The following is a 27,399-nucleotide window of genomic DNA, read 5'->3' as shown; positions in this document are numbered from 1 at the left end:
TTAGGAAGGAAACTATCTTAAGGTGTTGAATGAGAAGGTATCAGTGGAATAAACATCATCATCCACAATGGCCAAAGTACTAGAGTTGCTAGTTAGGTGCTTCTTTCTTTTATTTTTCTTTACTTCCCTCCTTTTTTTCTTCCAAATATTTTTGCATATTTCAAGCAGTAACCTGCTGAATTTTCAAGATAACACTGAAGCAGAATAACTCGTGTCTCTTTTTTGACAGTGCTGATCAGGCTCTAGACAGATTTGCTATGAAGAAATTCTTTGATGATAAAGTTTCAGCTTTAATGCAGCCGTCCCAAAGAAGGTATTCAATTTGTTTCTAATTTATATCAACAGAAAATGTCATCATTATCTTCTGCTCCCATCCCTTACTCCCTCCCCAGCTATGTGACGGCTATTTTCACAAGATCCTCCAGTGCTTCCTGAATTCTCAGCACTTTATCTTATATTAATATTCCTTGATTGATGAGATCTCTCTTTCAGTTCCTGCATGTGGCCCCAGATAGACAAGGCCTTTTGTACCACACTTATCTAAATGGGTTCTCACTGCATTGTTTGTTAACAAAGAGATGCCACAATCTATTTCTTGATTCTTCCAAGATAACAATAAACTCATTTTTCTGTGGCATAATGATGAGTATGGAATGTGTGCTGATTACTGTGCAATAAAGATATTTTTACTACTTGTTTAGAGGATCTGCAGATTATGCCCTTATCCCATGTCCATACTAGTAAATGTTTGTCAAAGCATGCAATATCCATTATGTTTATCTGGATGTGTTACCATTTCAGTCTGTCTGTATGGCAAAGGTTGAGTTAGGATTCAAAGTAATAAGCAGTTCGGAAAGTGAATAGTTCTGGGATTCACTGTGTACCTTGTTTTGATGAGAGGTAATTGAAGGATTCAGTACCGAAAGAGACTGATATCCATCAGACGAGTAATTGTGATATAGGTGAATCTCTTTTAGAAATATAAAATATCATCTGGGTTTGATTTGGTAATTACTGTTCATTTTTTTGTCTTAAGCCACATGCATGCAGTAGGTTGTTTAGAAGTTGTTTAAAGTATAAGACTTTGCTAGTAATTAAAACAGAAAAATCAGTAGTAACAACTAGTGTAAGGTGTTTGGTTCTGTTAATCTCTAAATAAAAACTTACCAGTTACTTTTTAACCCATTAGGTGACATGCACAGCTCCTTTTACTTGAAAAATAGTAACACAACATTCTGTTAGGCCTGAAATAAACTTTTCATAAGTAGAAGTTTACTGGCCTTTTTCTGATCCGTTTTGTACTTGCATATATGTATATTGCATTTCAGTAATAAGGATTTGAGAATGCTGCTTACCAGACAGAAGTGTGAACCATAGCAGCAAAAGGAAAGAGGTGGTGTTAATCTTCTATCCAGAAGCCCTAGGCAGCAGGCATAATTCAGTGAGAGCCAGGAACCCCCACAACAGCCTGTGAATTGTGTATCAGGGCAGTTTTTCAACCATGTTGACAGGAAGCTTCAGTAGCTACTAACTTAGGTGAACTGTATGTGAGCCCTAAGGCTAGAAGTTAAATAGGTATAAATGGTCGCATCTATCTTTCCTACCCCCCTTCAAGGACACTTGCTTAATTCTTCTGGGGGTAACTGCGGGGAGAGGGTCTCAGAGATACTCAGTTTGCTTCTTGACTTATGGAGTTAGCATCTTTGCTCGCCAGTACTGAACTTGAGCTGCCCTTACCATCTTCCAGACATATATACATGCTTTGGAGTGTCATTTCTCATAAGAACAGAGGTGGTTCTCCAAACTGTTTGTTAGAACTGTTCTCCTGAATCTCACCTCTCCTACCTTTGCCTAGCCTGGCAGTGATCACTAATCTTATTGCAGAGAAAGGAAAACCAACTCTCTTAATATTTGTGGAAAATTTTATACTCTTTTGTTCCCATTCTGATCAGTCAGTGGCCTTTTAATATGCTTTTTCTCTGAAACCATTGCTGGGTAATTAATTAATGATATCCTTGTTAAAACCTAGTTGATGTATAAATGGGTATAATTTAAGTGGATCTCAAAATTGTAAAATATGAAAATACACCCATTTTTCACATTTTGAAACCTTTTCTCCACTAAATTTTGTATAGATAAAAATAAATTGTGGCCATTGAGTCACTTAGCTTTTCCCTACTGCTAGTTGGGTACTGTAACAATGACAAGAAAAGTAACTGTAAACCAGATCTATTTTGAATCCATTCTCAGATAAGCAGTTAAAGATTTGTCCGAATGAGAAATGCAGATACAGACCCTTCATGTGAAAAAAATTACTCATAAAGCTTTAGGATAAATCTTTGAACACTCGTCTCAAAAATAAGCCAACTGCCTGTAAGCCCCTTAAGTGCACTGCCTTGAGAAAGGTTTTCAAAAATTCAGTCAAATTTTTGGAATTTGAGCAGGTAGAGAGAAAATGTTCACACTGATATTAATAAACTCATTTATTAAATTCATGAGAGGTCACTGACAAAACATTTTAACACACTGTTTTTTTGTCATGTTAGGTGTGTCAATCTGTAAAATATGTGCTTTTGATGTACCAAATCCTTTCAGAAAGACTGAAGGAGGAAACAAAAAAAAAAGTTGCCTTTTCTTAACATTTCAAAATAAATTGAGCTTTGCAAACTCTCTGTAAAGTGAAACCTATTTTAAACCACCACAACCCCCATTCTGGGGTAGTAAAGCTGTTGTTACTTGGCAGGATATCCTTAGCTGAGGTGTTACCAGGAGTTCAGTTAATGAGATCTGTGCATAAAGGTGGAAAAGAGGTGATTTTCCTCTATACATTCCTGAGAATAAAGTTAAATGAAAGTCTTCTCATAGGCATGGAAGAAAAAGGGACTGAAAGCCAGTGGCAAAATTAAAAGACACTGCAGTGATGCTTACTTGCATGTATTTGCTCATGAGCTTGTGACCAAACCAGGTATTAAATCACAGAAATAGAGTAATTTTCACATTACTGTGGTAGTTTTCCTCTTGTTTTGTGCTGAATGAGATCACTTCTCATTATGAAGATGCTATTTAACCACATTGCCCTTAATGTTAAGATTTCTGACAAGGGCAATTCTTGTTTTAATGAAGGTAACTTCACTGTAAATTGGGTGGGGCACATATCATGCTGCTGTGAAAGACATTTAAGACTACAGTTGCAACTAGGAGTGCATACCAAAACAATTGACTTTACTATCTCTTCTACTTCATTTCTTACTTAGACTATTAATGTAAATAACTAAAATAAAGATATCAACAATAGCAATGTGACAGCCATGGATTTAATACAGTGGTAAATTTAAGTGTCTTTTCATGCTGTTTTGTGACGATTATTATTTTGGAGTTACGTGCATTGTCACAATGCTATTCATTACCCATAATCTGTAAATATCATTGTGTAAATAATATATTTTCCTGGTACTAGTGGTTTTATATAATTCAGATAAACTTTTTGTTTTTAGATATGTGCAGTTCTTAAGTGGCCTTCTATCTGGATCAGTGAAAATGAATGCAACCCCTCTTTTCCTGCACTATGTTATCCTTCATGGCATCCCAAACTTAGATGCCGGGGGAGGTAAATTATCTAATTTTTCCTATTCAGTTGGAGGATCAAAGTCTTGTTTCATTTTGGAACTTTCTAGAAAGCCTGCATGAATCTCAAAGTAGAATTAATATCTTCTTGCTAGCCATCCAAATATTCCCAATAAAGTAACCAGAAGAGAAACATTTTTAGAGTAAAAATTGAAGGAGGTGAAATCAATTTATTGTTCTGTGTTAAATGAATAGTTCATGCTCTTCATCTCTGCCTAGCTTCTGAACAGTTGTGGTCCCTGTTACTTCAAAGGATCTGGTGAAACCTGGTCAGGTTTCACAGTCATTTCCTCTTTGTTTCAGGAAATTACTGTAAATGTAATTTCTTTTCTGTTTTGAGATTGAATTTTGTGTGGAAAAGCTGTTTGGATAGGGTGTACTTACAGAATTACACAGAATCATTTAGTTTGGAAAAGGACCTCCAAGATCATTGAGTCCAACCTTTGACCCATCATCACTTTGTCAACTAGATCATGGCACTAAGTGCCATGTCCAGTTGTTTCTTGAACACTGTTCTGGATTGGCCAAATTTAGAAATATATCCTCTGAGAGAAGGCACAACCACCCCTCCCCCACCAGGTTCAGGAAAAAATAAATTTTCCTCAAAGGAAAGTGAAAGAGATAAAAGCTATTTATTTAACAAACACACGGGAAAAGGATAATAATGCTAAGTAATAAAATCTCTCCCTGTGGAGAAGAAACCTGGGAAAGTGTTCGAGTCCTCCCTTTGGTCTCCTCGGAGCTGGGGCTTGGCCCAGGGCCAGGCCCTCTGTGCCCGGTGGAAAGTCCTCCCAATGTGCTCTGATGTTAAAGCAATCAAGCAGTCCAGTAGAAAAGGGAGAAAATCTGAAATTCCAGGGAAGGAAAAATTCAACTCTCAGTCTCTCTCCAGAGAAAAAGCAGCTGAACCATTGGCCAAAAAAAACTGTCCTGGGAGCAGCAAGCTGGGTGCTTCTTCCCTCCCCTGCCACAGCTGGGAAACAAATTGCTCTCTGTCTGTGACCTTGAACAAGCTGCAAACTGCTCTGAGAAAGTTTTGCTCAGTTTTCCTTCCCCCTCTCAGGCTCAGTTTGGAGGCATCGAAAGGCACAAAAATTAATTGCTGGGCATAGGCAGCGATATGGGATACACATCATACGGTCACCCCAAGACAAACACCTACAGGGATGGTGACTCCACCACCTCCCTGGGCATTCCATTCCAAAGTTTAACAACCTTTCAGTGACAAAATTTTTCCTGATGTCCAAAAGGAACCTTCCCTGTGCAGCTTGAGGCTATGTCCTCTTATTGTATTATTAGTTGCCTGGGAGAAAAGGCTGATTCCCACCTTGCTACAACCTCCTTTCAGGCAGTTATAGGGAGCGATAAGGTCTCTCTGAGCCTCCTTTCCTCCAGGTTAAACAACCCAGCACCCTCAGCCACTCCTCATAGGACATGTGTGGAGACGCTTCACCAGGTCCCTTGAACTTTTCTGGACACACTACACCACCTCAGTGTCTTTCTTGAAGTGAGTGGCCCAGAATTGGACACAGTTCTTGAGGTGTGGTCTCACCAGTGCTACTAAGGTGGCTTGCTATACTAAGTGGCTTTAAAACTAAAATGATAGAATGAGATACTGTGCTAGAGCACAGTAAAGGAATCCAACTTTAATGGTTGCACTTGATGAACTTAGAGGTCTTAATGATTGATGATTAAATAACAGTTCTGTGTTTTTGTATTTATATAATCCCAAGGTTAAATAGCACTGGTCTTTTGTAATATAATCAGCATGAATTTGCAATGATTATATTGTCATTGTTGTTTAGTCTGATTTAATTTCGAAAATAACTTCAATAAAGTTAGGGTATTGTTTGTTCTAGGTAGACATTTAAGGGCCTTACTAATTTTGAAACTAAACTGAAGATCAAATAATTTGTTTATTTTGAAAATGTTTTTATTTTATATTGGGAGTTTGCATTTGTTTTGGGCATTATCATTCTTCCCTTAATAATCTTGTTTTCTTGCAGAATTTGTTTCCTTCCTTACTAGAATCCTTTGAAGTTCCTCCCTATTGAATTCAGAACCAGTCTGGAGATCAGGAAAAAGTGTCTTCCCCATAAAATAAAACACTTTTTTAGCCAATTTTGCTTGGACGGGTATTTTGACAGTCCAGCATTGCCACTTGTGTGCCTCTTTGCTCAGTCTGGATTTGCATGAAGCTTCTAGTTGTAATTATTTTCCTATATCTGAATACTACAAAGCACCCTTTTTTGTTGGCTTATTTTCAGCTTGTCGGCCTTTTCTGAAGTTATACCAGGCTATGCAACCAGTTTATACATCTGGAATATAGTAAGTTGTAAGCATTTTCCATTTTGTTTGAATTTAGGTTTTCATTTTCATGATTGCAGAATTACATAGCCTTTTTTAGTTTTGTTTGTGGGTTTCTTGTTTGTTTTGTGCTTTTGTGTCTTTAAACCATGTATTTTATTTTTCTTTTCTCTCCTGTTAAGTAGCATAGGGTCAGAAAATCAAAGTCGAATCTGCATTGCTATAGACCCTGCCCAGCTTTTGAAGGGAGATATTATGGTAAGTTAATTGTATGGAATGAAAATCTATCAACATGACATTTAGTTAGTAGCCTCTGACCTGTTTTGTGTTCTTGTAAAAAAAATTAATTGATGAAGTGCTTAGAGATACTGCAGAATAATTTAGGTTAATTTAGTCATCATCTTTGGCTTTCATGGGAATAAAACTTCTTGTAAAACTCAGACTGTAAGGATTTTAGGAGCAAATTGTTTCCAAAACAATTGCTCTCAGTATTCTCATTTTATAGCATCACCAAGTCCAGTAAGGCCTGTGTTGCTGTTTTCTTTATAAAGATTACTGTGGGGAGTATTTGTAATTTGGCATTAAAATATCTTGTCCTATAATTTGGCAGGCAGTGTGCACAATTATAAAACTACCTACTATAAGGAAAATACCTAAGTAATTCTAAATTGTTCTGGCAGTCAAAAAAGTGCAATACCAAATAAGGGATAGATAATGTCCTAGGTCTGGCCAGCACAGGGTTAAATTTTGCAGTAACCAGACAGGGCAGGGTTAGGACCCAGAGGTTATTTTGTACCACCTCATGTCATTTTCAGGGATAGGGGAAGGACTTCCTTCTGGATCAGGTAGAATGGTGGAGGGAGTGCTCGGGTATTGCTGGGGTTTCTGGGGGATAGGGAGGAGGAAGAAGGGGAGAGGTCTGTGAGCAATCATGTATGAATTGTCTGGGTTTTTTTTTCACTTGCACTCTCTGTCATTTGTATTGTTGCTGTTACTGTTTGTGTGTCCAATTCTCCTCTCCAACCTGCTGCGGGGGAGAGGGGGAGGGGTAGTGATTGAGCAGTGTGTGTGGTTTGGGGTGTTTCAGTGGGAACACTAAATTGGAGAACACCATTCCTAAACCATGACAGCCTTATCTGGCACCCAATGTGAGGCACGAAAGGTTAGAATAGCAACAGGTCTGCCTAGGTTGGGTTTGAAACAAATTTGATCTAAGCATTTGTTGCATTTGGTCCAGAGTCACTGGTCACAATGTTGCTTGATTTGTCCACGCGGTGTGGTACCTAACTGTATATATTTCCATACCTCATGATATTTTTCAGGTCAGGGAGAGGGATCAGGATTGTTTTGTTGATGTACCATGTGATACCAGCTTATAATGTGGTAACATCAAGGACAATGAGGGTCATTTGGGATGTGTATTGAGTGCTGCTCTCCTGCCCTTACCTCCAGCACTACCTTTGGGAGTCCATTAAAAATCATACCCAGTTTGTGAGGGGAACAGCGGAGAATGATTTTCCCTAGCTTTCCACCTCCTTTTTCTCCTTCAGGCCTGTTACAACAGTTTTTGAGAATTTTGAATTCTCCTTGGATATTTAGGAAAACATGTTCTTGTGGCTAGGTCTGCCAGCTCTCCTCATTGTGGTCCACACTATGTTTAGAGTTACAGGAGATTTTTAGGAGGGTCTTCTAGAGATCTGCTCCAAGGATGGGTAGTCATGAGTGGCATGGAAGGTGGGAGAAAATGGGCCAGCTTTTGAAGGACTGTTCTGCTCCAATGGTTTGTAAGTTCACCCCTGAACAACCACAGGACTCTGTTGAAGTGATAAAATATGCAAAAGAAAAATGCTGTGGCAGTTCCAGAGAGGCATGAAGGTACACAATGTGCTGGGCTTTGACTGCTATTTATTGGACATTGCTCAATACCAGACAGCACCCTCACTGGGAAGAGGAGGAAAGCAGATCAACAGGCACTGTGGCCACTCAAACTGCAGCTGAACCAGGGGAACAATGTGTGCTGGTAGCAGTTGCCCCTATACAGAAGAAGAAATCCGAGACCAAATCAGTTGGCATAATGAGGGATGAGGAGGCAGTAGGGCCCTCCACAAGAAGAAGAAGAAGAAGAAGAAGAAGAAGAAGCAGGGCCGGAGATAATCACCTGATCGCTGTCCCTGGGTGAGCTATGAGATATGGGTAAAGATTTCAGCCACCAGCTGGGTAGTCACTGGTGATGTGGCTGGTCCAGTGCTGGGATATTGTGGCCCATGATATGAAACCAGAGGGTAGTGAAGCCAAGGAACTGGGATCCCTGTCCTGGAAGGTGTACATTGGGATTGGGAAGAGGACAGAGACTCTCAGCCTCTGGAGGTGACTCCTGTCAAGTATAAGGAGTATCTTGTATCTTAACAAGGGTCACCTCTTACTGCACCGAGACAAGTGGAACACCATGGAGAAAGATATCCAGTACTTGAGAGAATTAGCTGTGCTGGAGGTACTTTATAAGGATTCAAATAATGAGCAATTCCCTATAAATCCAGATGAAGTCCAGTGTACACAAACACCACTTCTACCTAGGCAGAAGTTCCTAGGAAGTGCACCATCACCGTATGCGAACTCATTGACAGTGATGTCATGGAAAGAAAGGTGAACAGAGTGGATAATTTGGTTACCAAACTACGACTATATGAAGAAAGTATCTCTTCCTCCCCATGGGCCTGTGTCTTATCCATGGAAAGACTGTCCAAGGACCTCCAGCAACTTAAAGAGGATTACCAGCAATTTGAAGAAGTGTCCTATGCCCTGCCAGTACAGTCCAGTTTCTGCTATTAGCAATAAGTGTTGCCCTGCTCAAGAGAGAGGGTACACACCACGAAGTAACCTGTTGTTTTACGTGCATGACCATGGAGAGGACATATGGAGGTGCGATGGAAAACCCACCTCTGTCCTAGCAGCCACTGGTGTGTGAGTTGAGAGGAAGCACAACTACTGCAGGAAATTCTTCAGTTTCCAATAAGTCCTCAGACAGAATAGGAGGACTGATGCTACTTTCAATGCTCTTGAAGGGATCTCCATACTTACAAGAAATGAGCAACAACTACTGTTACCAGGAGGGCCCCTACCTCCAGCCAGGTGAAAGAAAGGGAAAATCTGATTTATTGGACTGTGTGGATCCCATGGCCTGGCACATCAGACCCATGTGAGTGTAAAGTTTTAGTTGACACCAGTGCACAATGTACCCTGATGCCATTAAGATATGTAGGGGCTGAATCTTTTTCTATTTCTGGGGTGACAGGGCAATCCCAACAGCTGACTGTACTGGAATGAATGTACTGAGCCTGACTGGGAATGAATGGCAAAACACCCAGCTGTGACTGGTCCAGAGACCCCATGCATCCTGGACATAGACATCAGGAGCGGGTATTCTGAGGACCCAAAAGGTCATCATGGAGCTTTTGGGATAGCTGCTGTGGAGACAGAGGAAATCAGACAGCTGAACACCTTGCCTGGTCTCTCAGAGGGCCCTTCTGCTGTGGGACTGCTGAGGGTTGAAAAACAGCAGGTACCAATCACTACCACAAAAATGTACCCTTGATAGTACCACAGCAAACCGGGAAACCATAATCCCCATGCATGAGATGATTCATCCACTGGAGAGCCAGGGAGTGGTCAGCAAGGCTTGCTCACCCTTTATTAGTCCTGTATGGCCAGTGCATAAGTCCATTGGACAGTGGAGACAGACAGTGGGCAATAGGCCACTGTTGAGTGCTGCTGTGCTGGACATGCTGGGACTTCAATATGAACTGGAGTCCAAGGCAGCAAAGTGGTGTCACCTTTGATATTGCTATTGCATTTTTTTCCATTCCTTCAGCAGCAAAGTGCAGGCAAGTTTGCTTTTACCTGGAGGGGTGTCCAGTACACCTGGAATGGACTGCACCAGGACTGGAAACAGCCCCACTATTTGCCATGGACTGATCCAGACTGATCTGGAAAAGGGCAAGGCTCCAGAATACTTGCGCACATTGATGACATCATTCTGTGGGGCTACACAGCAGAGGAAGTTTTTGAGAAAGGGGAGAAGATAATCCAAGTCCTCCTGAAGGCCAGTTGTGCCATAGAGCAGAGTAAGGTCAAGGGACCTGCCCAGGAAATTCAGATTTAAGGAGTAAAATGGCAAGATGAGTGCTGTCAGATTCCAATGGATGTGGTCAACAAAATAGCAGCTATGTCGCCACCAACTAGCAAGAAGGAAATACAGGCTTTCCTAGGCATTATAGGTTTTTGGAGGATGTATTTTTCAGATTTTAGTTAGATTGTAAGGCCTCTCTATCAAGTGACCTGGAAGACGAATGATTTTTAAGTGTGGTCCTGAGCGACAACAAGCTTTTGAACAAATCAAACAAATGATTGCTTGTGCAGTAGCCCTTGGGCCAGTCAGGACAAGATAAGATGTGAAAAGTGTGCTCTATACTGCAGCCATGGAGAATGGTCCTTCCTGGAGTGTCTGGCAAAAAGTACCTGGGGAGACTTGAGGAGACTTGAGCCCTGGGGTGCTGGAGTTGGGGATACAAAGGATCTGAGGCCTGCTACACCCCTACTGAAAAAGAGATCCTGGCAGCTTATGGAGGGGTTTGAGCTGCTTCAGAAGTGATTGGCCAAAGCACAGCTCCTCCTGGCACCTCAACTGCCAGTGCTGGGTTGGATGTTCAAAGGATGTTTTACTCATGCCACCAACACTTCATGGAGTGAGTGAGTCATGCTGATCACACAGCGAACTTGAGTAGGAAACCCCCATTGCCCAGGGATCTTGTAAGTTACCACAAAATGGCCTGAAGGCAAAAATTGTGTACTAACATAAGAGAAGCAAGAGGAGAAGGTGACGTGCTGAGAAGGCCCCACTATATAATCAGCACCAGAAAATGAAAAGTGATATGCTCTCTTTACTGACAGTTCCTGCCGTATTGTAGGGATACATTGAAAATGGAAGGCTGCTGTATGGAGTCCTATGCAACAAGTTGCAGAAGCTATTGAGGGACAAGGTGGATCAAGTCAGGTCACAGAGCTGAAAGGCATTAGGTATTGCTGAATGAGAGAAATGGCCAACACTCTATCTGCACACTAACTCATGGATGGTGGCAAGTGCTCTGTGGGGGTGTCTGTACTGGTGGAAAAAGACTAATTGATAGCACAGAGGTAAATCTATCTGGGCTGTTGAATTGTGGCAAGACATTGCTACCTGGATAGAGAAGTTGGCTGTAAAAGTACCTCATGTAGATGCACACCTACCCAAGAGTCAGGCTACCGAAGAATGTTGCACCAACCAACAGGTGGATCAAGCTGCCAAGATTAAAGTGTCTCAGTTGGATCTGGACTGGCAACATAAGGGTGAATTACTTCTGGCTTGGTGGGCCCATGACACCTCAGATTCTGAGGGAAGAGATGCAACATACAGATGGGCTGGTGATCAAGGGCTGAATTTAACCATGGGCTCTATCTCTCAGGTTATCCATAACTGTGAAATGTGCTTCAATCAAGCAGGCCAAGTTGGTAAAGCCCCTGTAGTATGGGAGACAGTGGCTGACATATAAATATGGGGAGGTCTGGCAGATTGATTGCATCACACTCGGGCAAACCCACCAAGGCAAGCACTACATTCTTACAGTGGTGGAAGCAACCACTGGATGGCTGGAGATGTACCCTGTGTCTCATGCCACTGCCAGGAGCACCATCTTGGGCTTTGAAAAGCAAGTCCTTTGGAGACATGACACCCCAGAAAGAAGTGAGGTGGACAAGGGGACTTATTATTGCAGGCCTAGGCCCTAGGGTATATCACCGTGTCCCGCAGCCATAGGGAGGAGGAGGAGAGAAGATCCAGCAGGCAGGAATTGTGCAGGAAGATTGATTGATTGAATTATTTTACAAACTCTTTTATAGACTTTTTTCTTCATAGTCTAATTGGACAAAGGATCAGCCACCCCTTGGGGTGATTGGCTAAAATCCTAAAACATCCATTGTCAAAATATTTTCTACTATACTATAAACAAGACTTTTCAAGGCTGCAGGTGGCTTGGTTGTTTACCTACTCTGCTACCTCTTCTGTGAGAGAGAAAAGTCTCTCACGGACTTAGAAAATAGCAAGAAAATCCTTGCTAGCAGCATTTTTGTATCTACAGGGACTCATTTCAAAAATCGCTTCATAGATAAGTGGGCCAGAGAGCCCAGAGTATTGAGTGGGTACCATGTACCATGCACCAGCCTCTGGGAAAACTGAATGTTACAATGGACTGTTAAAAACCAGATTGAAAATAATGGATGGTGGGACCTTCAAACATTGGGATCTAGCAAAGGCCACCTGGTTAATTAACACTAGAGCTCTACCAATTGACCTGGCCCTGCCCAATCAAAACCTCCACATACTGCAGAAGGGAATAAAGTCCCTGTGGTGCATAAGAGGAATATGTTAGGGAAGACAGTTTGGATTAGTTCTGCTTCAAGCAAAGGCAAACCCATCTGTGGGATTGTTTTTACTCAAGGACCTGGGTGCACTTGGTGGGTAATGCAGAGGGACAGGGAAATACGGTGTGTACCTCAAGCAGATTTGATTTTTGGGTGAGAACAGTCTGTAATGTAGAATTGTATAATATTTGTTGCTGAATGACACTGTGCGCCAGTTTGGATAAATTTGAAGGAAAATATCCTCTGCTAGAAGGCAGGTTACAACCAGCCCTACCCCCCCAGGTTTGGGAAAAAATAGATTTTCCTTGGAGGAAAGTGGAAGAGATAAAAACTATTTATTTAACAAACACACAGGAAAAGGATAATAATGCTAAATAATAAAGCCTCTCGCTGTGGAGAGAAAACCTGGGAAATTTTTAGAGTCCTTCCATAGGTCTCTCTCTCTCTCTCTTTCTCCTTGGAGCTGGGTCGCAGGCCCACCTCCAGGGCCAAGGCCTCAGTGGAAAGTCCTCCCTATGTATTGTGATGTTGAAACAGCCCAGCACAGAAGAAGGGAAAAATCAAAGTCCCAGGAAAACAAAGTTCAACTCTCTGGAGGAAAAGGAGCTGAAAAACTGGCCGAAAGCTGGCTAAAAAAAACAAGCAGGGTGTTTCTCTGCCCTCTTGCTGCTGCAGGACGCAGGGAGGAGTCTATGCATCTCTGTGTCCAAAACTGCTTTGAAAAGTTTTGCTCAGTTTTTTTTCCCCCCCTCTCAGGCTCAGTTTAAAGGCACAGAAAGGCACAAAATTAATTTCCTGGGCATAAAGCAGTGATAGGGGATACAACATCATAAAGTCACCCCAAGACACACTGCCACTGTATGCCATAACTGCCATAGACAATGAGGATAGACAGCTCCAGATAGACCAGTCATGGGCTCCTGATGGAGCTTGCAGCCACCCAACAGCACACCAGCCTCCTGCTGCGGAAGACATCTAGGACTAATAGAATTCAGAGTCATGAACTAAATGAACTCAGCAGACATCTTGGAGGGATTGGGCCAGTGGCTATGGAAGTTATACCTGTGCTTGTGTGTATGTACATATATATATATATGTATGGAAGGTGTGGGATTTGGGGATGATATAGATGGCATAGAATAAGGGCTGGATAATGACCTGGTCCTGACCAGGACAGGGTTAATTTTTGCAGTAGTCAGCAGGGGCATGGCTAGGGCACAGAGATTGTTCTGTACCACCTCCTGTCACTTTTTGGGGATGGGGAAGGGCTTTCTTCTGGTTTGGATGGCATGGTGGAAGGAATAGTTGGGTATTGTTGGGGTTTCTGTGGGGGAGAGGTTTGAGCAATCGTATGCGACTCGATTTTTTTTCTGTTAATAGTATTGTTGCTGTTACTGTTCTTTGTCTGTTTTCAGTAAATTGTTTTTGTCTCAGTCTGTGATCTTTGCCTTTTGTGCCTCCAATTCTCTTCAGCCTGCTGCAGGGGAGAAGGGGAGGGGGCGTAGTCTAGCGGTTTGAAGTGTTTCAGTGGGAACACTGAACTGCGGAATACCATTCCTAAACCACGACAGTGTCCCTGGTATTAGATTCCTTTTTTTATCTTCCCTCCCCATTCAGTTCTGTATATTGTTCTTTCGTTCTTTTACTGAAAAATGGAGATACAATTTTTAAATATACTCTTATAAAATGGCATGCTCTGGAGGTTTGAGACAGTTTCAAATTAAGGAAGTTTTGCTCCTTTTTGAAGGACTGTTGGTGCCTAAGAAAATGGAATAGATCACAACAGAAATCAGTCTGAGATAAATTCAGTATCTCTCAAATGAGATTTTAGAACGAAAAAAGAGCACGTAGCTTTTCAGTAATGCTTGCATAATTTTAAAAGAGATAATATTCCTTAATCTCATGCTATTATTTGAGATAATTCTGAGCAAACCAGTATCTGTTTCAGCATTTCAGTATTTCCTAAACAAATACTTCCGTTTTGAATATTTTTTTATTATGTCTAAGCAAAAACTTCAGTGGTGTCAGACAAAAATAATGATCTGTAAGATGCTCCACCTCCAATTCCAAAAGGTTTAACTCCTTGAAATGCATGTTTGTTTGTTTGTTTTTAAAAAGGGAAATAAAATATCCTTTCTTGTCTTAGCTTTAGGGAATTTGTTAACACAATGTGAATAGCATGTGGTGATACAGAACAGATGCAGCTGTTGAAAAACTGCACTGACTTCTGAAAACACATATAGGAATTTTCCAGCACATTATAGTGGCTTGCATTAATTCTTGATTATGGCATCAAAAGGTAATGGAGTCAAAATTCAAAGTTACACTTAGACTTCATTGAAAGCTTGTTATGCATATTGAGCATTAAAAGATATTTTTAGTCTATGGATATAGATGTAAAGTATTACTGATTGCAACAGAGGACAGATTTTCATAAAAAATTACAACTCTCTGTAAGTAAGTTCTTTAGGGGTAAAAGTATGTTAATTTTAATTTAAATTAATATTAATTTTTAGTTATTTAATTTTAAGTTAATGTAGGTCAAATCCAAGGCTGGTACTTTGAATTAGAAAGTAGAAAGAAGGAGGAACTCCTTCTCTCATTCAGCATTTTTAAAAATGAGATTATGCAAAAGAGTAAACCTAGCAACTGTGCGAAGCCAAAACTTAAATTGTGGATGAATGTGCATAAACTTAAAGAAGCTCTTTTCAAGTATTTTTGCTCATATCATACAATTAAATGGAATTATCACAGTTACTTTCATACCAATTCTTGAGCAGGTTAGTTCTAATATCTCTCATCATGGCTCTCTTAATTCTGTTTCTGTCCATTTTTCACTTCTGGGCAAACCTGCCTTTTTCATCCTTTATGATGGTATTTTGCCTTTACAGAGCTGCTTGGCATACTGGAGATCTGTTTATTGAGTCAAGCAGTCAAACTGTTACTCATACCTTACCTCTTGGTAATTAAAGTAGTGATGCTGGTAGTTGTGTTGGACTAAAACGAAGTAGATCCCTTTAATAGACAAGGGTTTTTACAAAATGTTCCTTTTACTGCATGTAAAGCACTGTCTGAAAAAAGAAGCAAACACTATTTTACCTGGTATTGCCAATATACGGTAGGGGATTCTCTTCTTAAAAACAAACAAACAACCTCGCTTTCAGATAAAATGAAGATTACATGCATAGAGAATCTCCCAGCCCTTATACTAGGTTAGGAATATGTGATTTGCGTACAGAATACTTGAAAAGAAAGCATTTCTGGTATATGGGCTGAAATATTTCAGAAATTGTCCTGTGTGCCATGTATATGGTCAGTGCTGATTAACTTCTGGAATTTAAGATATCACGGGGTTACTATAAAGAAGGCTAGATAGCAACATCTTATGTTAGATTTTTCAAGTTTTGTAGTGAGAAGAATTTCATAACTGTGTTTTAATTCCAACTTTCAGAAGCATCCCTTGTTGTTGCGTTGCTTAGTTTGGTTTAGCAAGCCGCAGCCTTCTCAGAAAGCACTGCGGGGGTGCTTAGGATAGAGCAGCAGTTCCGCTCTCTTGTAGTCCTTCCGGACGGCCCTGTGCTCCTGCTCCAGCTAGCTGACAGCTCCACAACACAGTGACAGTAAAGGAGGTGAGAAGGGTCTCTCCATGTGGACCTCAGAGGAACTTTTATTACATGGTGACAAACCAGTTCCCAGAGGCAGAGAGACCATGTGGTCAGGGAGCTTGGGGTCCTATCTGGGGATGAAGGGGGTGGAGAGAGCACTTGGACAAATGATCTCAGGGCACAGGGGTGGTATATGGGCAGAGTTGAGGTACTGGAACCAATAGGGAGAACCTGCGGGAGTGGCCAGGACTAGGGGCAGGGGAAGTGGGGACAATGTGGAAGGCAGACATTTAGTAAGAAAAGCAGTGGGGAAATAAAACACTGCACCTTGTAAGCTCCTACATCTTTCTTGCATCATTTAATTTGAATAACTCTATGCTCTTGAATTGTTTGGCATTTTATGTCTAGGATGCTTTTTTTATTCCGGCTTTAATAAAAGTGATATTTGTTGTCTTTTTAATGCATTTCAGTAATATCTGCTTTATCATAAAATCCTGATACAATAAGGATAATACAATAAAATTTTCAGTCCTGTGACTAAGGTTGCCAAAAGTTTTACATATTCCTGTAAGAATGCTGAGTGGCTTTGTATTACAGTAGACTCAGAGAATTAGTAGGTAAAATATCCATAGGTTTAGTCTCAGGGAAGGTGGTGTTAGAGAATAGGTATATTGTGTTCACTTTTAGCTACTGAAATTCATACTAGATGTTTTTGTAGAGTTCCATGTTTTATCCAAGGTGTCAAAACTACTATCAACTTCCTGTGGTAACCTAAAACAAGATCCTGTCATCACTAGAGCAGGTTTTTTAAAAGTCCTCAAATAGATATAATCAGCTTGCAGCGTTGCTTTGAAAAAGTCCTCATGTTCTTCACTTATTTTGAAATGTGTGTGCTGAAATTCATTAATTTGGTAGGGAAGAAGTCTGTCAGCACTTCATTATTGTACTGCCAGACGTTGTGATTCTGGCTCATAACCTACTGATACATGGCTGATAGTGATGAAAATAGTGATTATTATTTTTTACGTATCTAGAAGTATCCTGCCTTGGGCCTGTGTAATTTTAAAGGATAGAATAATGCATACCCTGCTTGTTTCAACATCAGAGGTGTCTACAATAAATTGTGTTGTGACTGCTTTAATTAGCAACTAATACATTCACTCATTTGTTCAGAATTGTAAGAAAGTACTTCTGACATAAAATGTTTTTCTGTCTTTCTAGATGAAGTGTTATCACAAAAAATACAGGTCGGCTACTCGTGATGTGATTTTTCGCCTTCAGTTTCACACTGGAGCTATTCAAGGACATGGATTGGTGTTTGGCAAAGAAGATTTGGATAATGCCAACAAAGGTACTTGTCTTCTGTTGTTGGTTGGATGTGTATATGTGTGGGCGTGCAGGCATGTGCATGTGATGATCTTCCTCAGCACCTGTTTTCAAAAGGATTCTTATTTCTTTTTTTTCCCTCCTTTCTTATTTTTGGGGAAAGGGAGACTGCTTTGAGTTAGTTAAATTATAGCGTGTAACACCGGTAAAACGTTAATGACAAGAAAAGCTCTTCACGTGAGTTAACTCGTCAGAATAATTCAGATACCCCTACATAGTCCTTATCACCTTCTCTCACATTTATAAAAATAACAGACATTCTCTCTTAGTCACCATTGAAGGAAATAATATGAGCTAAATTGTTCCCTTTTCTGGCTGGTGAAAACAGTCATAAAGTCTGATAATGTGTTTGTGACGTAGTCTGTCTTTTAATATGCTTCAGAGTATCAAAGAATGGACTCAGAGTTTTCAGACACACTTGAAAATGTGTCGTACTAGTCCTCATATTTTCCAAATTAAAACTTCAGTTTTATTATGTTTATATCAGGTTTGGAACTTCAGCCTATGTTACTAGCAAACTAAAATCAAGCTATTTTCCTGCAACACACAACATAAGACTACCAAAAATTTTGTGGTCAAGTATTGTGGTTTAGCTAATATGGGGAACATATTTGATTTACCTGGGTGTGTTTTCTTTATAAGCCATGTCTGTCTAGAGAGGGGGTTAGGAACTGTACATCTCTTCTTTTGGCTGTTCTAGAAAGCAAGCAAAACTCCAGCTGGCATTTATGTGGTCTTTTCTGGAAAATGTGTGGCACAAAGAATGTAGCTTTGAAAAGCAGATCACTAAGCTGCAACTGAGAAGGGAAGAGAGAAGGGAAGAAGGGTATATGTATAGATAGCTATAGAGAATCCTGATTTCTGAGTGTTCTGAAACTGCTCTCCTGGGAAACATCTTGCTGAAATCCTATCCTTTGTTCTCAGATGACCGTTTCCCTGATTACAGCAAGGTGGAATTAGTGTTTTCAGGAACTCCAGAGAAAATTCAAGGTGAGCATAGAGAACCAAATATATGCTTCATTTGAAAACAAATCATCATGAAATATGCATTTTTTTTAAAAAATCTTTTTTCCTCTTTTGTTCCACTTCTCTTGTAAAAAATCTGCAATTTTACTTTTTCATTAAAATATATTAGTTACCGGTTTAAATTTGAAAAAATTAATAAAGACTCTGCATTTATATCAGCATAGAAGTCACCAGATTTTGTTTTAAAGCTATGCCAGAACACTTGCTACAACTAGTAGAAAACATTTGTGTACCTGTGTAGAACATGGATAGTAGGTGGTTTGGCTCAGCATAAGTGACAGCAAGTGGCCTATCCCATAACCTTTTTTGGATGTTGTCATAATTGATTATGTTTGCAGTATTGAAGTTTGGACTATCTTCAGTTTAGCATAAAGAGATACAGCTATAGTTTTCCTGGAAATGCTTCTCCTTTGAAGTAGGCTTGTAGGATATTCTGCATGCTTCCAAAATTCTATTTTAATATGTTTAAGATTATGTGATAATTATTACTTACAGTAAGAACTTAAGATCATGCAGATCATTGCAGTTTAATTCTGTTAATGAATGTGTTTTTAGTCATTTTGTGGTGTCCCAAAAAGTATGGATTCTGCCTGAGACTGATTGAAAACCAAATACTCTTAACTGTCTGTCTTATACATATTCCCATTCAGTGTCCTCAGGGTCCTGTGAATTGCATGCTTTCCTCCTTTTTTTTCCACGAGTTTGATAATTTAGAAAATTATGGCAGCAGTCACTAAGAATTTGGATTGTGCCCAACTGAGCACAAAGATCTCACTTAGCCTGTTAGAAAGCCATTAAAGAAAACCAGTTTTATAAATGAATTTGTCTAGCTTGTTCTAAGTGTTTCTGGATAGTAAATGCTTGAAGACAGGCCAGTTGACACATCTAAAAAAGGACCAAGATTTTTTTCAAATTTCGCTTCCTTAGATGACAAATGAGAGGCTTTAAGCTGTTGGAAAGTAAGGCTCTAAGTAATTGGATATTTGTGTTCAATTCCTGCCTGAGGCATTAACTGGCTAGGAAGAGCAGCTCACCTTTGTTACTGAACAAGTTATATTTCTTTAAGAAGAAGTCTATGCAGCAGTCTGGGAAGATGTTGAAAAATTCTTTAACTTTAGCACTATATGATCCCTATATTTGTGGTTAATGCTTAGTTTTGCACCATACAGTGCTTAGTACAAATACCAGAGATTAATGTGACCTTGTGTTAATTCTCTACATCTGTGACTAACAAGTCTTGTGCCAGCTAATGCTTCCTTATTTACTTATATTAGTGATTAATATGTACTAGCAGAGATCTAATTGAGATCAAGGATTCAATCCTTGGGAACAAGGATTGTGTATTAGAACAAAGAATGATAAGAGAAGTAAATTATGGCCTCACCACATGTTTAAAATACTCTGAAAGAGAAAGGATTAATCAGAAAATCTGGAACCATATCCAAATAAGTCCACAGAAATAATTAGTATACATACATGTATTCAGGAAACGTGATGAGTATGTATTCGTTTCAGGAATATAACCTGGTCTGTTAGGTTACTGGGGATACATGCTTTGAGGAGAAATCCCCACGCAGCCAGCACTGCTAGTAATGTTGGCTTTCTAACCTATTAATTGGTTGGAGAGTTTATATCCCGGTTTTTGGTGATACCTTGAAATACTTATTTACAATTTCTGCAAAATCACTTTTCCACATCTGAAAATACTATAGAATTCTAGAATAAGTACAGGGTATCTGTAGTCCATCCTCCTGCTGAAACCAGGCTCATTTGTGAGATCAGACCATTTTGCCAAAGCTTTGTCCAGTCAAATAATGAAAAACTTCAAGGAAAGGATGTCACAGCCTCAGTGGGTGGGCTATTTCCGTGTCTGACTGTTCTCACAGTGGAATTATTTTTCCTTATATTAACTCTAAATTTATCTAGATTCAAATTTTGCCTGTTTCTTGTCTGTCTGCCTTGTTCCAACCTGATTGTCTCCTCTATGGCCTTTAGGAGGCTGTTGTCAGATCCTTGTCAAGACCATTTGTCTCCAGACTGAAGAAGCCCTGATCCCTCAGCTTTTCCTCACAGGGAAAGTCCTGTCATTTGCTTCACTTTATTCATATAGTTCTTGTATTCTGTAGCTTGAAACTGTACACAGTATTCTAGAACATAACTGACTGTGATGTTTTTTAAGAAAGAATGCAGTTGCCAAGAATATAAGATCCCTGAATATTTAATAATAAAATTCGTAAGTCTGCCTTGTGACAAACATCATCACAGAAACTCTACAGATGGCTTTTTCCAGGCTGCATATAAAGGTGCAGGACCATAGCATTCTTGTCCTAACTGTAACTATTTTTGTTTTAAAAGTCACAGCATGTGCATAATACTGTTGCTCTAGAACAATCTACAGCAGGAATTGCTTCTGTAGACACAGCCAAAGGTTTGATAACTGAGGATTTCTTTGTTCCCTAATCTAGATAGAAAAGACAAACTGTTTGATTTGTATCAGTATCAAAGCCAAGTTCAAGGTCATGAATTATTGATGCCTTGCATCAAGTGCTTTGATTCAAGTGCTTAGCATTTGAATGACTGGACTATACCTAAGTTCCTCACTGTATCAATTTAAAACCTGATCATTATTTAATGCCTTGTTAAAGGCACAAAAACATGGGTTACTGCTGAAAATTCCAGGTATGTTTGGCAGAGCATACTTAAACACAGCAAAACACATTGAAAGGCAGCTGTTTAGTCTCAGATTCTGCAGAGCTGCCACTTTGGGGGAACTGAAAGGGACATGAAGTCACAATTTTCAGCTCTCCCTATTCATCCTTAGTGTTAAATTTCTCTGGTATCAGAATGATAATCTGTATGAATCTGAATGAAATCTGTAACAAAGTCTAATTTTATCATTCCTTTAGAACCATCTTCTTATAGATGCTCGTGGTTCCATTCTCAAAAGCTCTTTATCATGTCTGACCTATTAGGGCTGGATGGATCATCTGTGTTATTTGTGTTTAGGGACTGATCCAAATTATCAGCCTACATCATAATCAAAAAGCTCAAGATAAAAGTCTCTGAATAATAAATTAACCTTTTTTTTTTTTTTTAAACTCTTTTATTTAACCTTTCTTCCCTTCTTGCTGCTTCTTACCTTTCAGAATAGGGTGTTGCCATTTAGGGAGCAAACGTCTGTCAGAAGCCTACATACATACATCTGTGTGTGTGTATAATTACATATGTGACTGATAATTTTTGGTCTCAAACATGTTTCATTTTAGGATGTGAACACCTTCAAAATGATCATGGAGTAATAGTTGATTACAATACATCAGACCCACTAATACGCTGGGATTCCTATGAAAATATGAGCCCTGATGGGGAAGGTGAGTACATTTGTCACATGAGACCAAAGCAAAATCTTTTGCAACTGTTCCAGAGTGTTTGAAAGAAGAAAGGAGACCTCATTTGCTTGAAGCTAATGCCACTTTACTGATGTCTGAAGTAGCTGTCTACCCTTCCCTATTTAGCATTAGTGGTTCTAATTTAGGAAAGAAAGCTGTGGTAGTTAAATATGATCCCTGTCAATACACAGAATGAACTGAGATGCAACTGACTGATACAAGTTACTTTATTACTTGTAAATTTGCCTAAAGACTTTATTCTTTGTTCAAAAGTTTCTGGTTGGAATTCTAATACAGAATTTTAAAAACAACAAAATTATATGGTGAGTTTGTAGCTTTTGGTTACTGTGTATCTGGAGTATTTCAGAAGGTGCACTAGGCTTCAAATAAATAAACAGTAAAGGATATGCCTATTTGCGTATCTCCATAAATGTACCATAAATTAGATTTTTTTTTTCTGTAACCAGATGGCACATACAAAAGATGAAAACCTCCAGTAGGTCCCTTCAGATTCTGACTCCAGTGTGAATGCTCTCCTGATGTTTTCTTGAGTTCATGCTGTGCTTTTAATGGATGTAGTTTTGATGTAAGGACTCAGAATGTTACACCTGTGGCTGCACACCTCAGTGCACATGCAAGCCTGACATTGTTCTAAGTAAAAACATGAGATAAGGTATTAAATGAATGCCGAAGTTCTTGCTTTTACAACTTGCCTGTTATGAAATGAGAGACACACAAAGCTAGGATATTTAATTAGCTTCTCTTTAGGTTCAGTTTCAATTGATTTTTATAATCTGGATTTAGCATTGACCATCTAATGACCATATCAGTGAGGGCAGAAGCTTACTGGGAGCTTGATCTTTTTCCACTGCCTCACTCTTGTAATAGGAGTATTTCCTAATGCACAGCAGATTCCAATCTGCAGAAAAGTGGGGGAATATAGAGGGTGGAAAGAGAACAGTCATTGCAAGTGGCAGGTAGAGCACTCCATTGGGAGTCATCAGAGTTGGATGAGACTGTGCAGTGTTTTTTAGAAAGAGTAGCATCAGAGAGACTGAATCTTGACTGGAGGTGATGTCTTAATTCCTATTCATGATGTTTCCATATAATTTATGATTCCTTTCTCTTCCTCCCCCTGCCATCCTCTCCCCCTTCCTTTGTATAGACCTAGCCCTCAACAAGCAATGCATTGATGTCAAATATTTTTTAATTGCTGGGATTGATTGGCTGGATGGATTTTACCTTCCCATTTTCATGCATTGCATTGTAGGTAACTACAACAGTACAGGAAGTTGAAAGCAGAGATAAACGTGCAGGCAGCACTCTGTTGGAAGATACAGAATTGTATGCTGCTGATGTCTTTGATAAGAGTTAGTCAGAGACCATTCACAAGTACAAGTAGCTTGTTTGCCTGCTGCTCAGAAGTCACATGTGCCATTTAATAGGTTTTTGTATCTAATTTGTGTGCAGGGTAGTTTTAAAATTATCTGAGATAGAACAGAAATATGATGTGATAGCATAGATATTGAGAATTTCATTGTAAATCTGCAAAAAAAAATCAGTTGAGTTTAAGCTAGAAAATATACCATGAGAATAGATGTTATCCTTTTCTCAAGTAAATATTTAGGAGGCAGACTGTTACCCTATGATATTGAATAAGGGAATTGCAGGCAGAGCAATGCCTCTGCATAGGCTGGGCAAAAGATCACAAGGAGCTAAAGCACGTACACAGACAACAGCTGTATTTTTCTCTTAAGGGTGGGGTCTGTACTTAACACAAGTTTGAGCTTAGTGTGCTGCTTAAGGTAAATACAGGGCAGTTAGGTCATCTTCTGTTTAAGATTTATAAACACCAGGACAAGCTTCTCTTTATGGTTTGTGCAGACGTTTGGTATCATGGTTGTGCCTTAAAAACGTATAATGCGTCCTAGTTTTCACTACAGGTGAGAAACCACTAAAAGGAGATGCTGATTTCACATCCAGAATGTGATCAAAGTCAAAAACCTTAGAATATGAAGCCTTTAGCTATAATCCTGAAGTCTCAGAGAGAATCTTTTCTGTACTTCAGAAAATATTAGGGTGCAAGACATGGTGCATTTGAAAGTGCATAACAGTGGTGGTATCTTTAAGGTGCAGGGAAGTCTCATACAGAGTGCCTTTTTCAGTTCTACTTTACATTAGGTTAAACCCCTAGCCTTGTGTAGGAACTAGTCTTCATGGTTTTACTTGTACCTGTTTTCCCACAGGAATTTCAGTAGGAATAGTATGAGATGTTAGTGTGACAGATGATTCTTATATTACAGTTATACATATTTTTGTTAAATTCAAAAAATGTGGGCCTATGAAATTCCTTACCAAGGTGGTCAGGAAGGCTACAGCAGAGACTTGTGAACACTAGTTTCTCTGTAGGTATATGTATATGTATATGGAATGGCTATTTCCAAGTTGATGTGTTAAAATAGAAATTAGAAGTGAATAAGATAGTAGTATCTCTTTTGACATTGTACAACTATTTGGCTTTATTACGCAAAGACCAAAAGATGGGAATACATGATAAAGGAAAAATATACCCAGAGGCTCTTGATTTGCTGGCATGATACAATATTGCAGACATAAGCAATTGCCTTTTAAATTATCTTGAACCCTTTGTTAATAAGATTGTGTACATAGGTGTTGAATATGGCCAGGCTATGGACAGTTTGCTATCTCAATTTAGTTCCTTATCCTTCATTCTTAATATTCTTAAGGAATTTTGACAATTGGAAAGCAATAAATTATTTGCATTTCTTCTTATAAATACTTTTTCTTTTCATATCCCTTGGGAAGTGGTCATCCATAATAGATGGAAAATTATATTAAGTTCCTAATTTTCAATTTGTATCAGATTTCATCCTCTTTGAGCAGTACATTAGCACAGAGACTTCTGTTACACCGATTTAAAAGTATGCAATTAAGTGTAGGATTTGAAAGCAGAAGAATTGGATCTTCCTACTGCCATGTCTGACATAATTACCAGTGCTTTTCCTGTGGTTTTGAAGTCAGGAAGGGCTTTTGAGATAGAAAGGAACAGAAATTACTTTTTGGTCTTTTTGAGCACTCTTATTTTTTTCTTTAAATATCACTTACCATACAATACATACATACATATTTACAAAAGATTGTTCATTTGCTGCAAAATAGTAAGGTATAATACCTGTGGCCGCATACATGTACTATCTTCCAAAATCTCTCTCTAATATGAAATGACAAATAGTTTTGAAAAAAGCTCCCCCCTCCACAAACTAGAGGGATTGAGGTAAATGGTAAAGGTTTGACTTGTCTCCTGTTGAGGTTTTTTTTTAGTTCTCAGTGATAATTTCCAAGATTATTACTTGGCATAGTACATAAGAAATACTGTTCTTAAACACTTCCCTCCTGCTGAAAATGCTAGTCTTTTGAATAGAAACCACCGGTTTATGTGAAACCTGCCAGTGGATTCTGGTAAAAGCCTGGGCTCAGAGGTGTTCTGAAAATTAAATCAGATTAAAAAAAGATATTAAAATTAAAAGATACTAAAGTAATATATATTGCTAAAGAGCATAAACTCGTTTTAATAGAAAAGGTGAATTATTGGAAGGACAGATGAATGCTGCTCTTCCTTTGGCACTGTCTGCTTTATCTCAGGTCTATTCTAAGTATCCTGATAGCACGCTAAAATTATTCTAGAGAGAAAATGCCATTTGTGTGTGCGGCATTCAGTTGGTTGAGATACAGGATTGTAGTGGTTTGGTCCAAAATACTCATTACTGTTTACCTTCTGTGAGATAAGAATTAGGAGAAACACAAAGCAGGCACCAAACTTGAAAGAATATAAAGAAGTTTATTAGCAGACCTAAAAGAAGAAAAAAAAAATCATACCACACTTTTAGAACTCTTCTCCTCCCCCCACCTTTCTCCCTTCTCCCACTGACAATGTAAAAAGACAACCCTTGAGATGTTCAGTCTGTTTACCACTTCCATAATAACCTTGTTCAGTCCATTTAGGAAGAGGAGTCTCTCTTGCTCATGCTATGAAAACATTATCACAACGAGACAGCCGCCCACTTCCAAATAACTTTGCTCAGTCCATTTAGGAAGAGGAGTCTCTCTGCTCGCATGTGAGTCCCTTCCCCCAACTTGCAGCTTTCCCGCAACTGCTTTCGAGGGTCCACTCTTGAAGTTTTTTGGGGTACAATTTAAGGTTGAGCCGTTCAGAAACAAAAGTTCTCTTCACCCATCTCTGGGAGCATTTCATCTCTAAGAACAGAGGCCCTTCTCCTTCCCTGGGAGCAAAGGGTCCTCCTCATCTTCATCTTTAGGACTATCTCTGGGAGCATGTCTAGGAACTGAGGTTTTCTCCTTTCCCATTTGGAGCAAAAGTCCTCATCGCTTCCATCTCTCCCTGTTCAAACTTCTCATGAAATTACAGCTGCGTCAGCATCTGCCTATCTCAGCACAGGTGCTTTTGCTCGCAAGTACAAGTTGAACGCTCCACCCCCCATATCTTCATGAAATTACAACAGGTACTCTGATATATCATAGCTTCACAACAGAATTTCAGCTTTAAGCATCTCCTCTTTCTCTTCCCTCAGGTTTTCAGCTCTTCACAGCACTAAAAGGGTTAATCTCACCTAGGCCTTGCAGCTGGAATTTTTCTTATCACTGTTGGTCACATGACCTCTGCTGGACAGTGGTGCAGCTTTAGCTGAAATCTTGGCCTTGGCACTGGAGGGCAGGTTTCCGAGCTGCTCTGGCTGCCCACAGCCCTGCGGAGGGGGGGGGGGGGGCGGTCCACAGGTGGATCAGGGCCCATTGGCTCCAGGATGGCCGTGGCCCGGCCCAGCCTGGCCCGAGCATGGCCTGGGCCGGGCCCACTGGCCCCCCCACAGGGCCCGCAGCCACCTGTCCCAGCACCGGAAACGAGAGAGAGCCTCTGCCTCAGGGTTTCTATTCTTAAGTGTGCATCACAGAGGTGGTCACAACTTTAAGTGGCTTAAAGAATTGTCCATATTCAAACTGGCCATGTGATAGGTTCTGTCTGGTCACAGAGGAAGCTGTAAGCACCCCTTTGCAAGAGCATCACTTCCGGGACTATGCTTGCTAACCCATGACAAGGATTTAAATTTTTTTTTAGTAAAGAAAACTGGTAAACCCGAAGTTTATTGTTGGCCAAAATAGTATTTGTTTTGGTTCGACTGAATTCAGTGGATTGGCAACAGAAATGCACATGGTTCTTGTTCTGTGTTCCATTTTAAGACATTTCACTTACTTTAACAACTGCTAAATCCCTCTGCACTCTTTTGTCTTCCAGCTCTTCAGTCTGTGGAAAGAGAAGCATATGTCCATGTTAGAAATTGCTTGAAATGATAAATGAAGGACTTTGATTAAGTCTTTACAAAGCAGATACTTAAGTTTCTTTCTCAACAAAGCCTTGCTGTTTGCTTCCTAGCAAAGTATGTTTGCTTGCTCACTGGTGTTTAACAATTAGAACAGAAACAGCTTTGGCAAAAAAAAGATGTTTTTAATTTAATCCAAATAGGGTAGGGCTGAGCGAACCCAAATTCCTATATCTCAAGAATGTTGCTTTCCAG

General features: G+C 39.7%; 1 protein-coding gene across 1 annotated transcript in view; it reads left to right on the top strand.

Moving 5' to 3' along the window:
- Positions 1 to 27,399, top strand: part of TNS3 (tensin 3) — a 219,069-nt gene that overhangs the window by 109,312 nt on the left and 82,358 nt on the right. Inside the window, 7 exon segments of the mRNA XM_032102957.1 lie at positions 230 to 313; positions 3,495 to 3,607; positions 5,892 to 5,952; positions 6,114 to 6,189; positions 17,211 to 17,340; positions 18,300 to 18,365; positions 21,668 to 21,772. Coding sequence (XP_031958848.1) covers positions 230 to 313; positions 3,495 to 3,607; positions 5,892 to 5,952; positions 6,114 to 6,189; positions 17,211 to 17,340; positions 18,300 to 18,365; positions 21,668 to 21,772 — 635 coding nt within the window.

Source organism: Corvus moneduloides, chromosome 1, assembly GCF_009650955.1.
Source record: "Corvus moneduloides isolate bCorMon1 chromosome 1, bCorMon1.pri, whole genome shotgun sequence".
NCBI lineage: Eukaryota > Metazoa > Chordata > Aves > Passeriformes > Corvidae > Corvus > Corvus moneduloides.
Note: the sequence above shows the minus strand (reverse complement) of the source record. Positions and strands in the feature narration are given on the sequence as shown.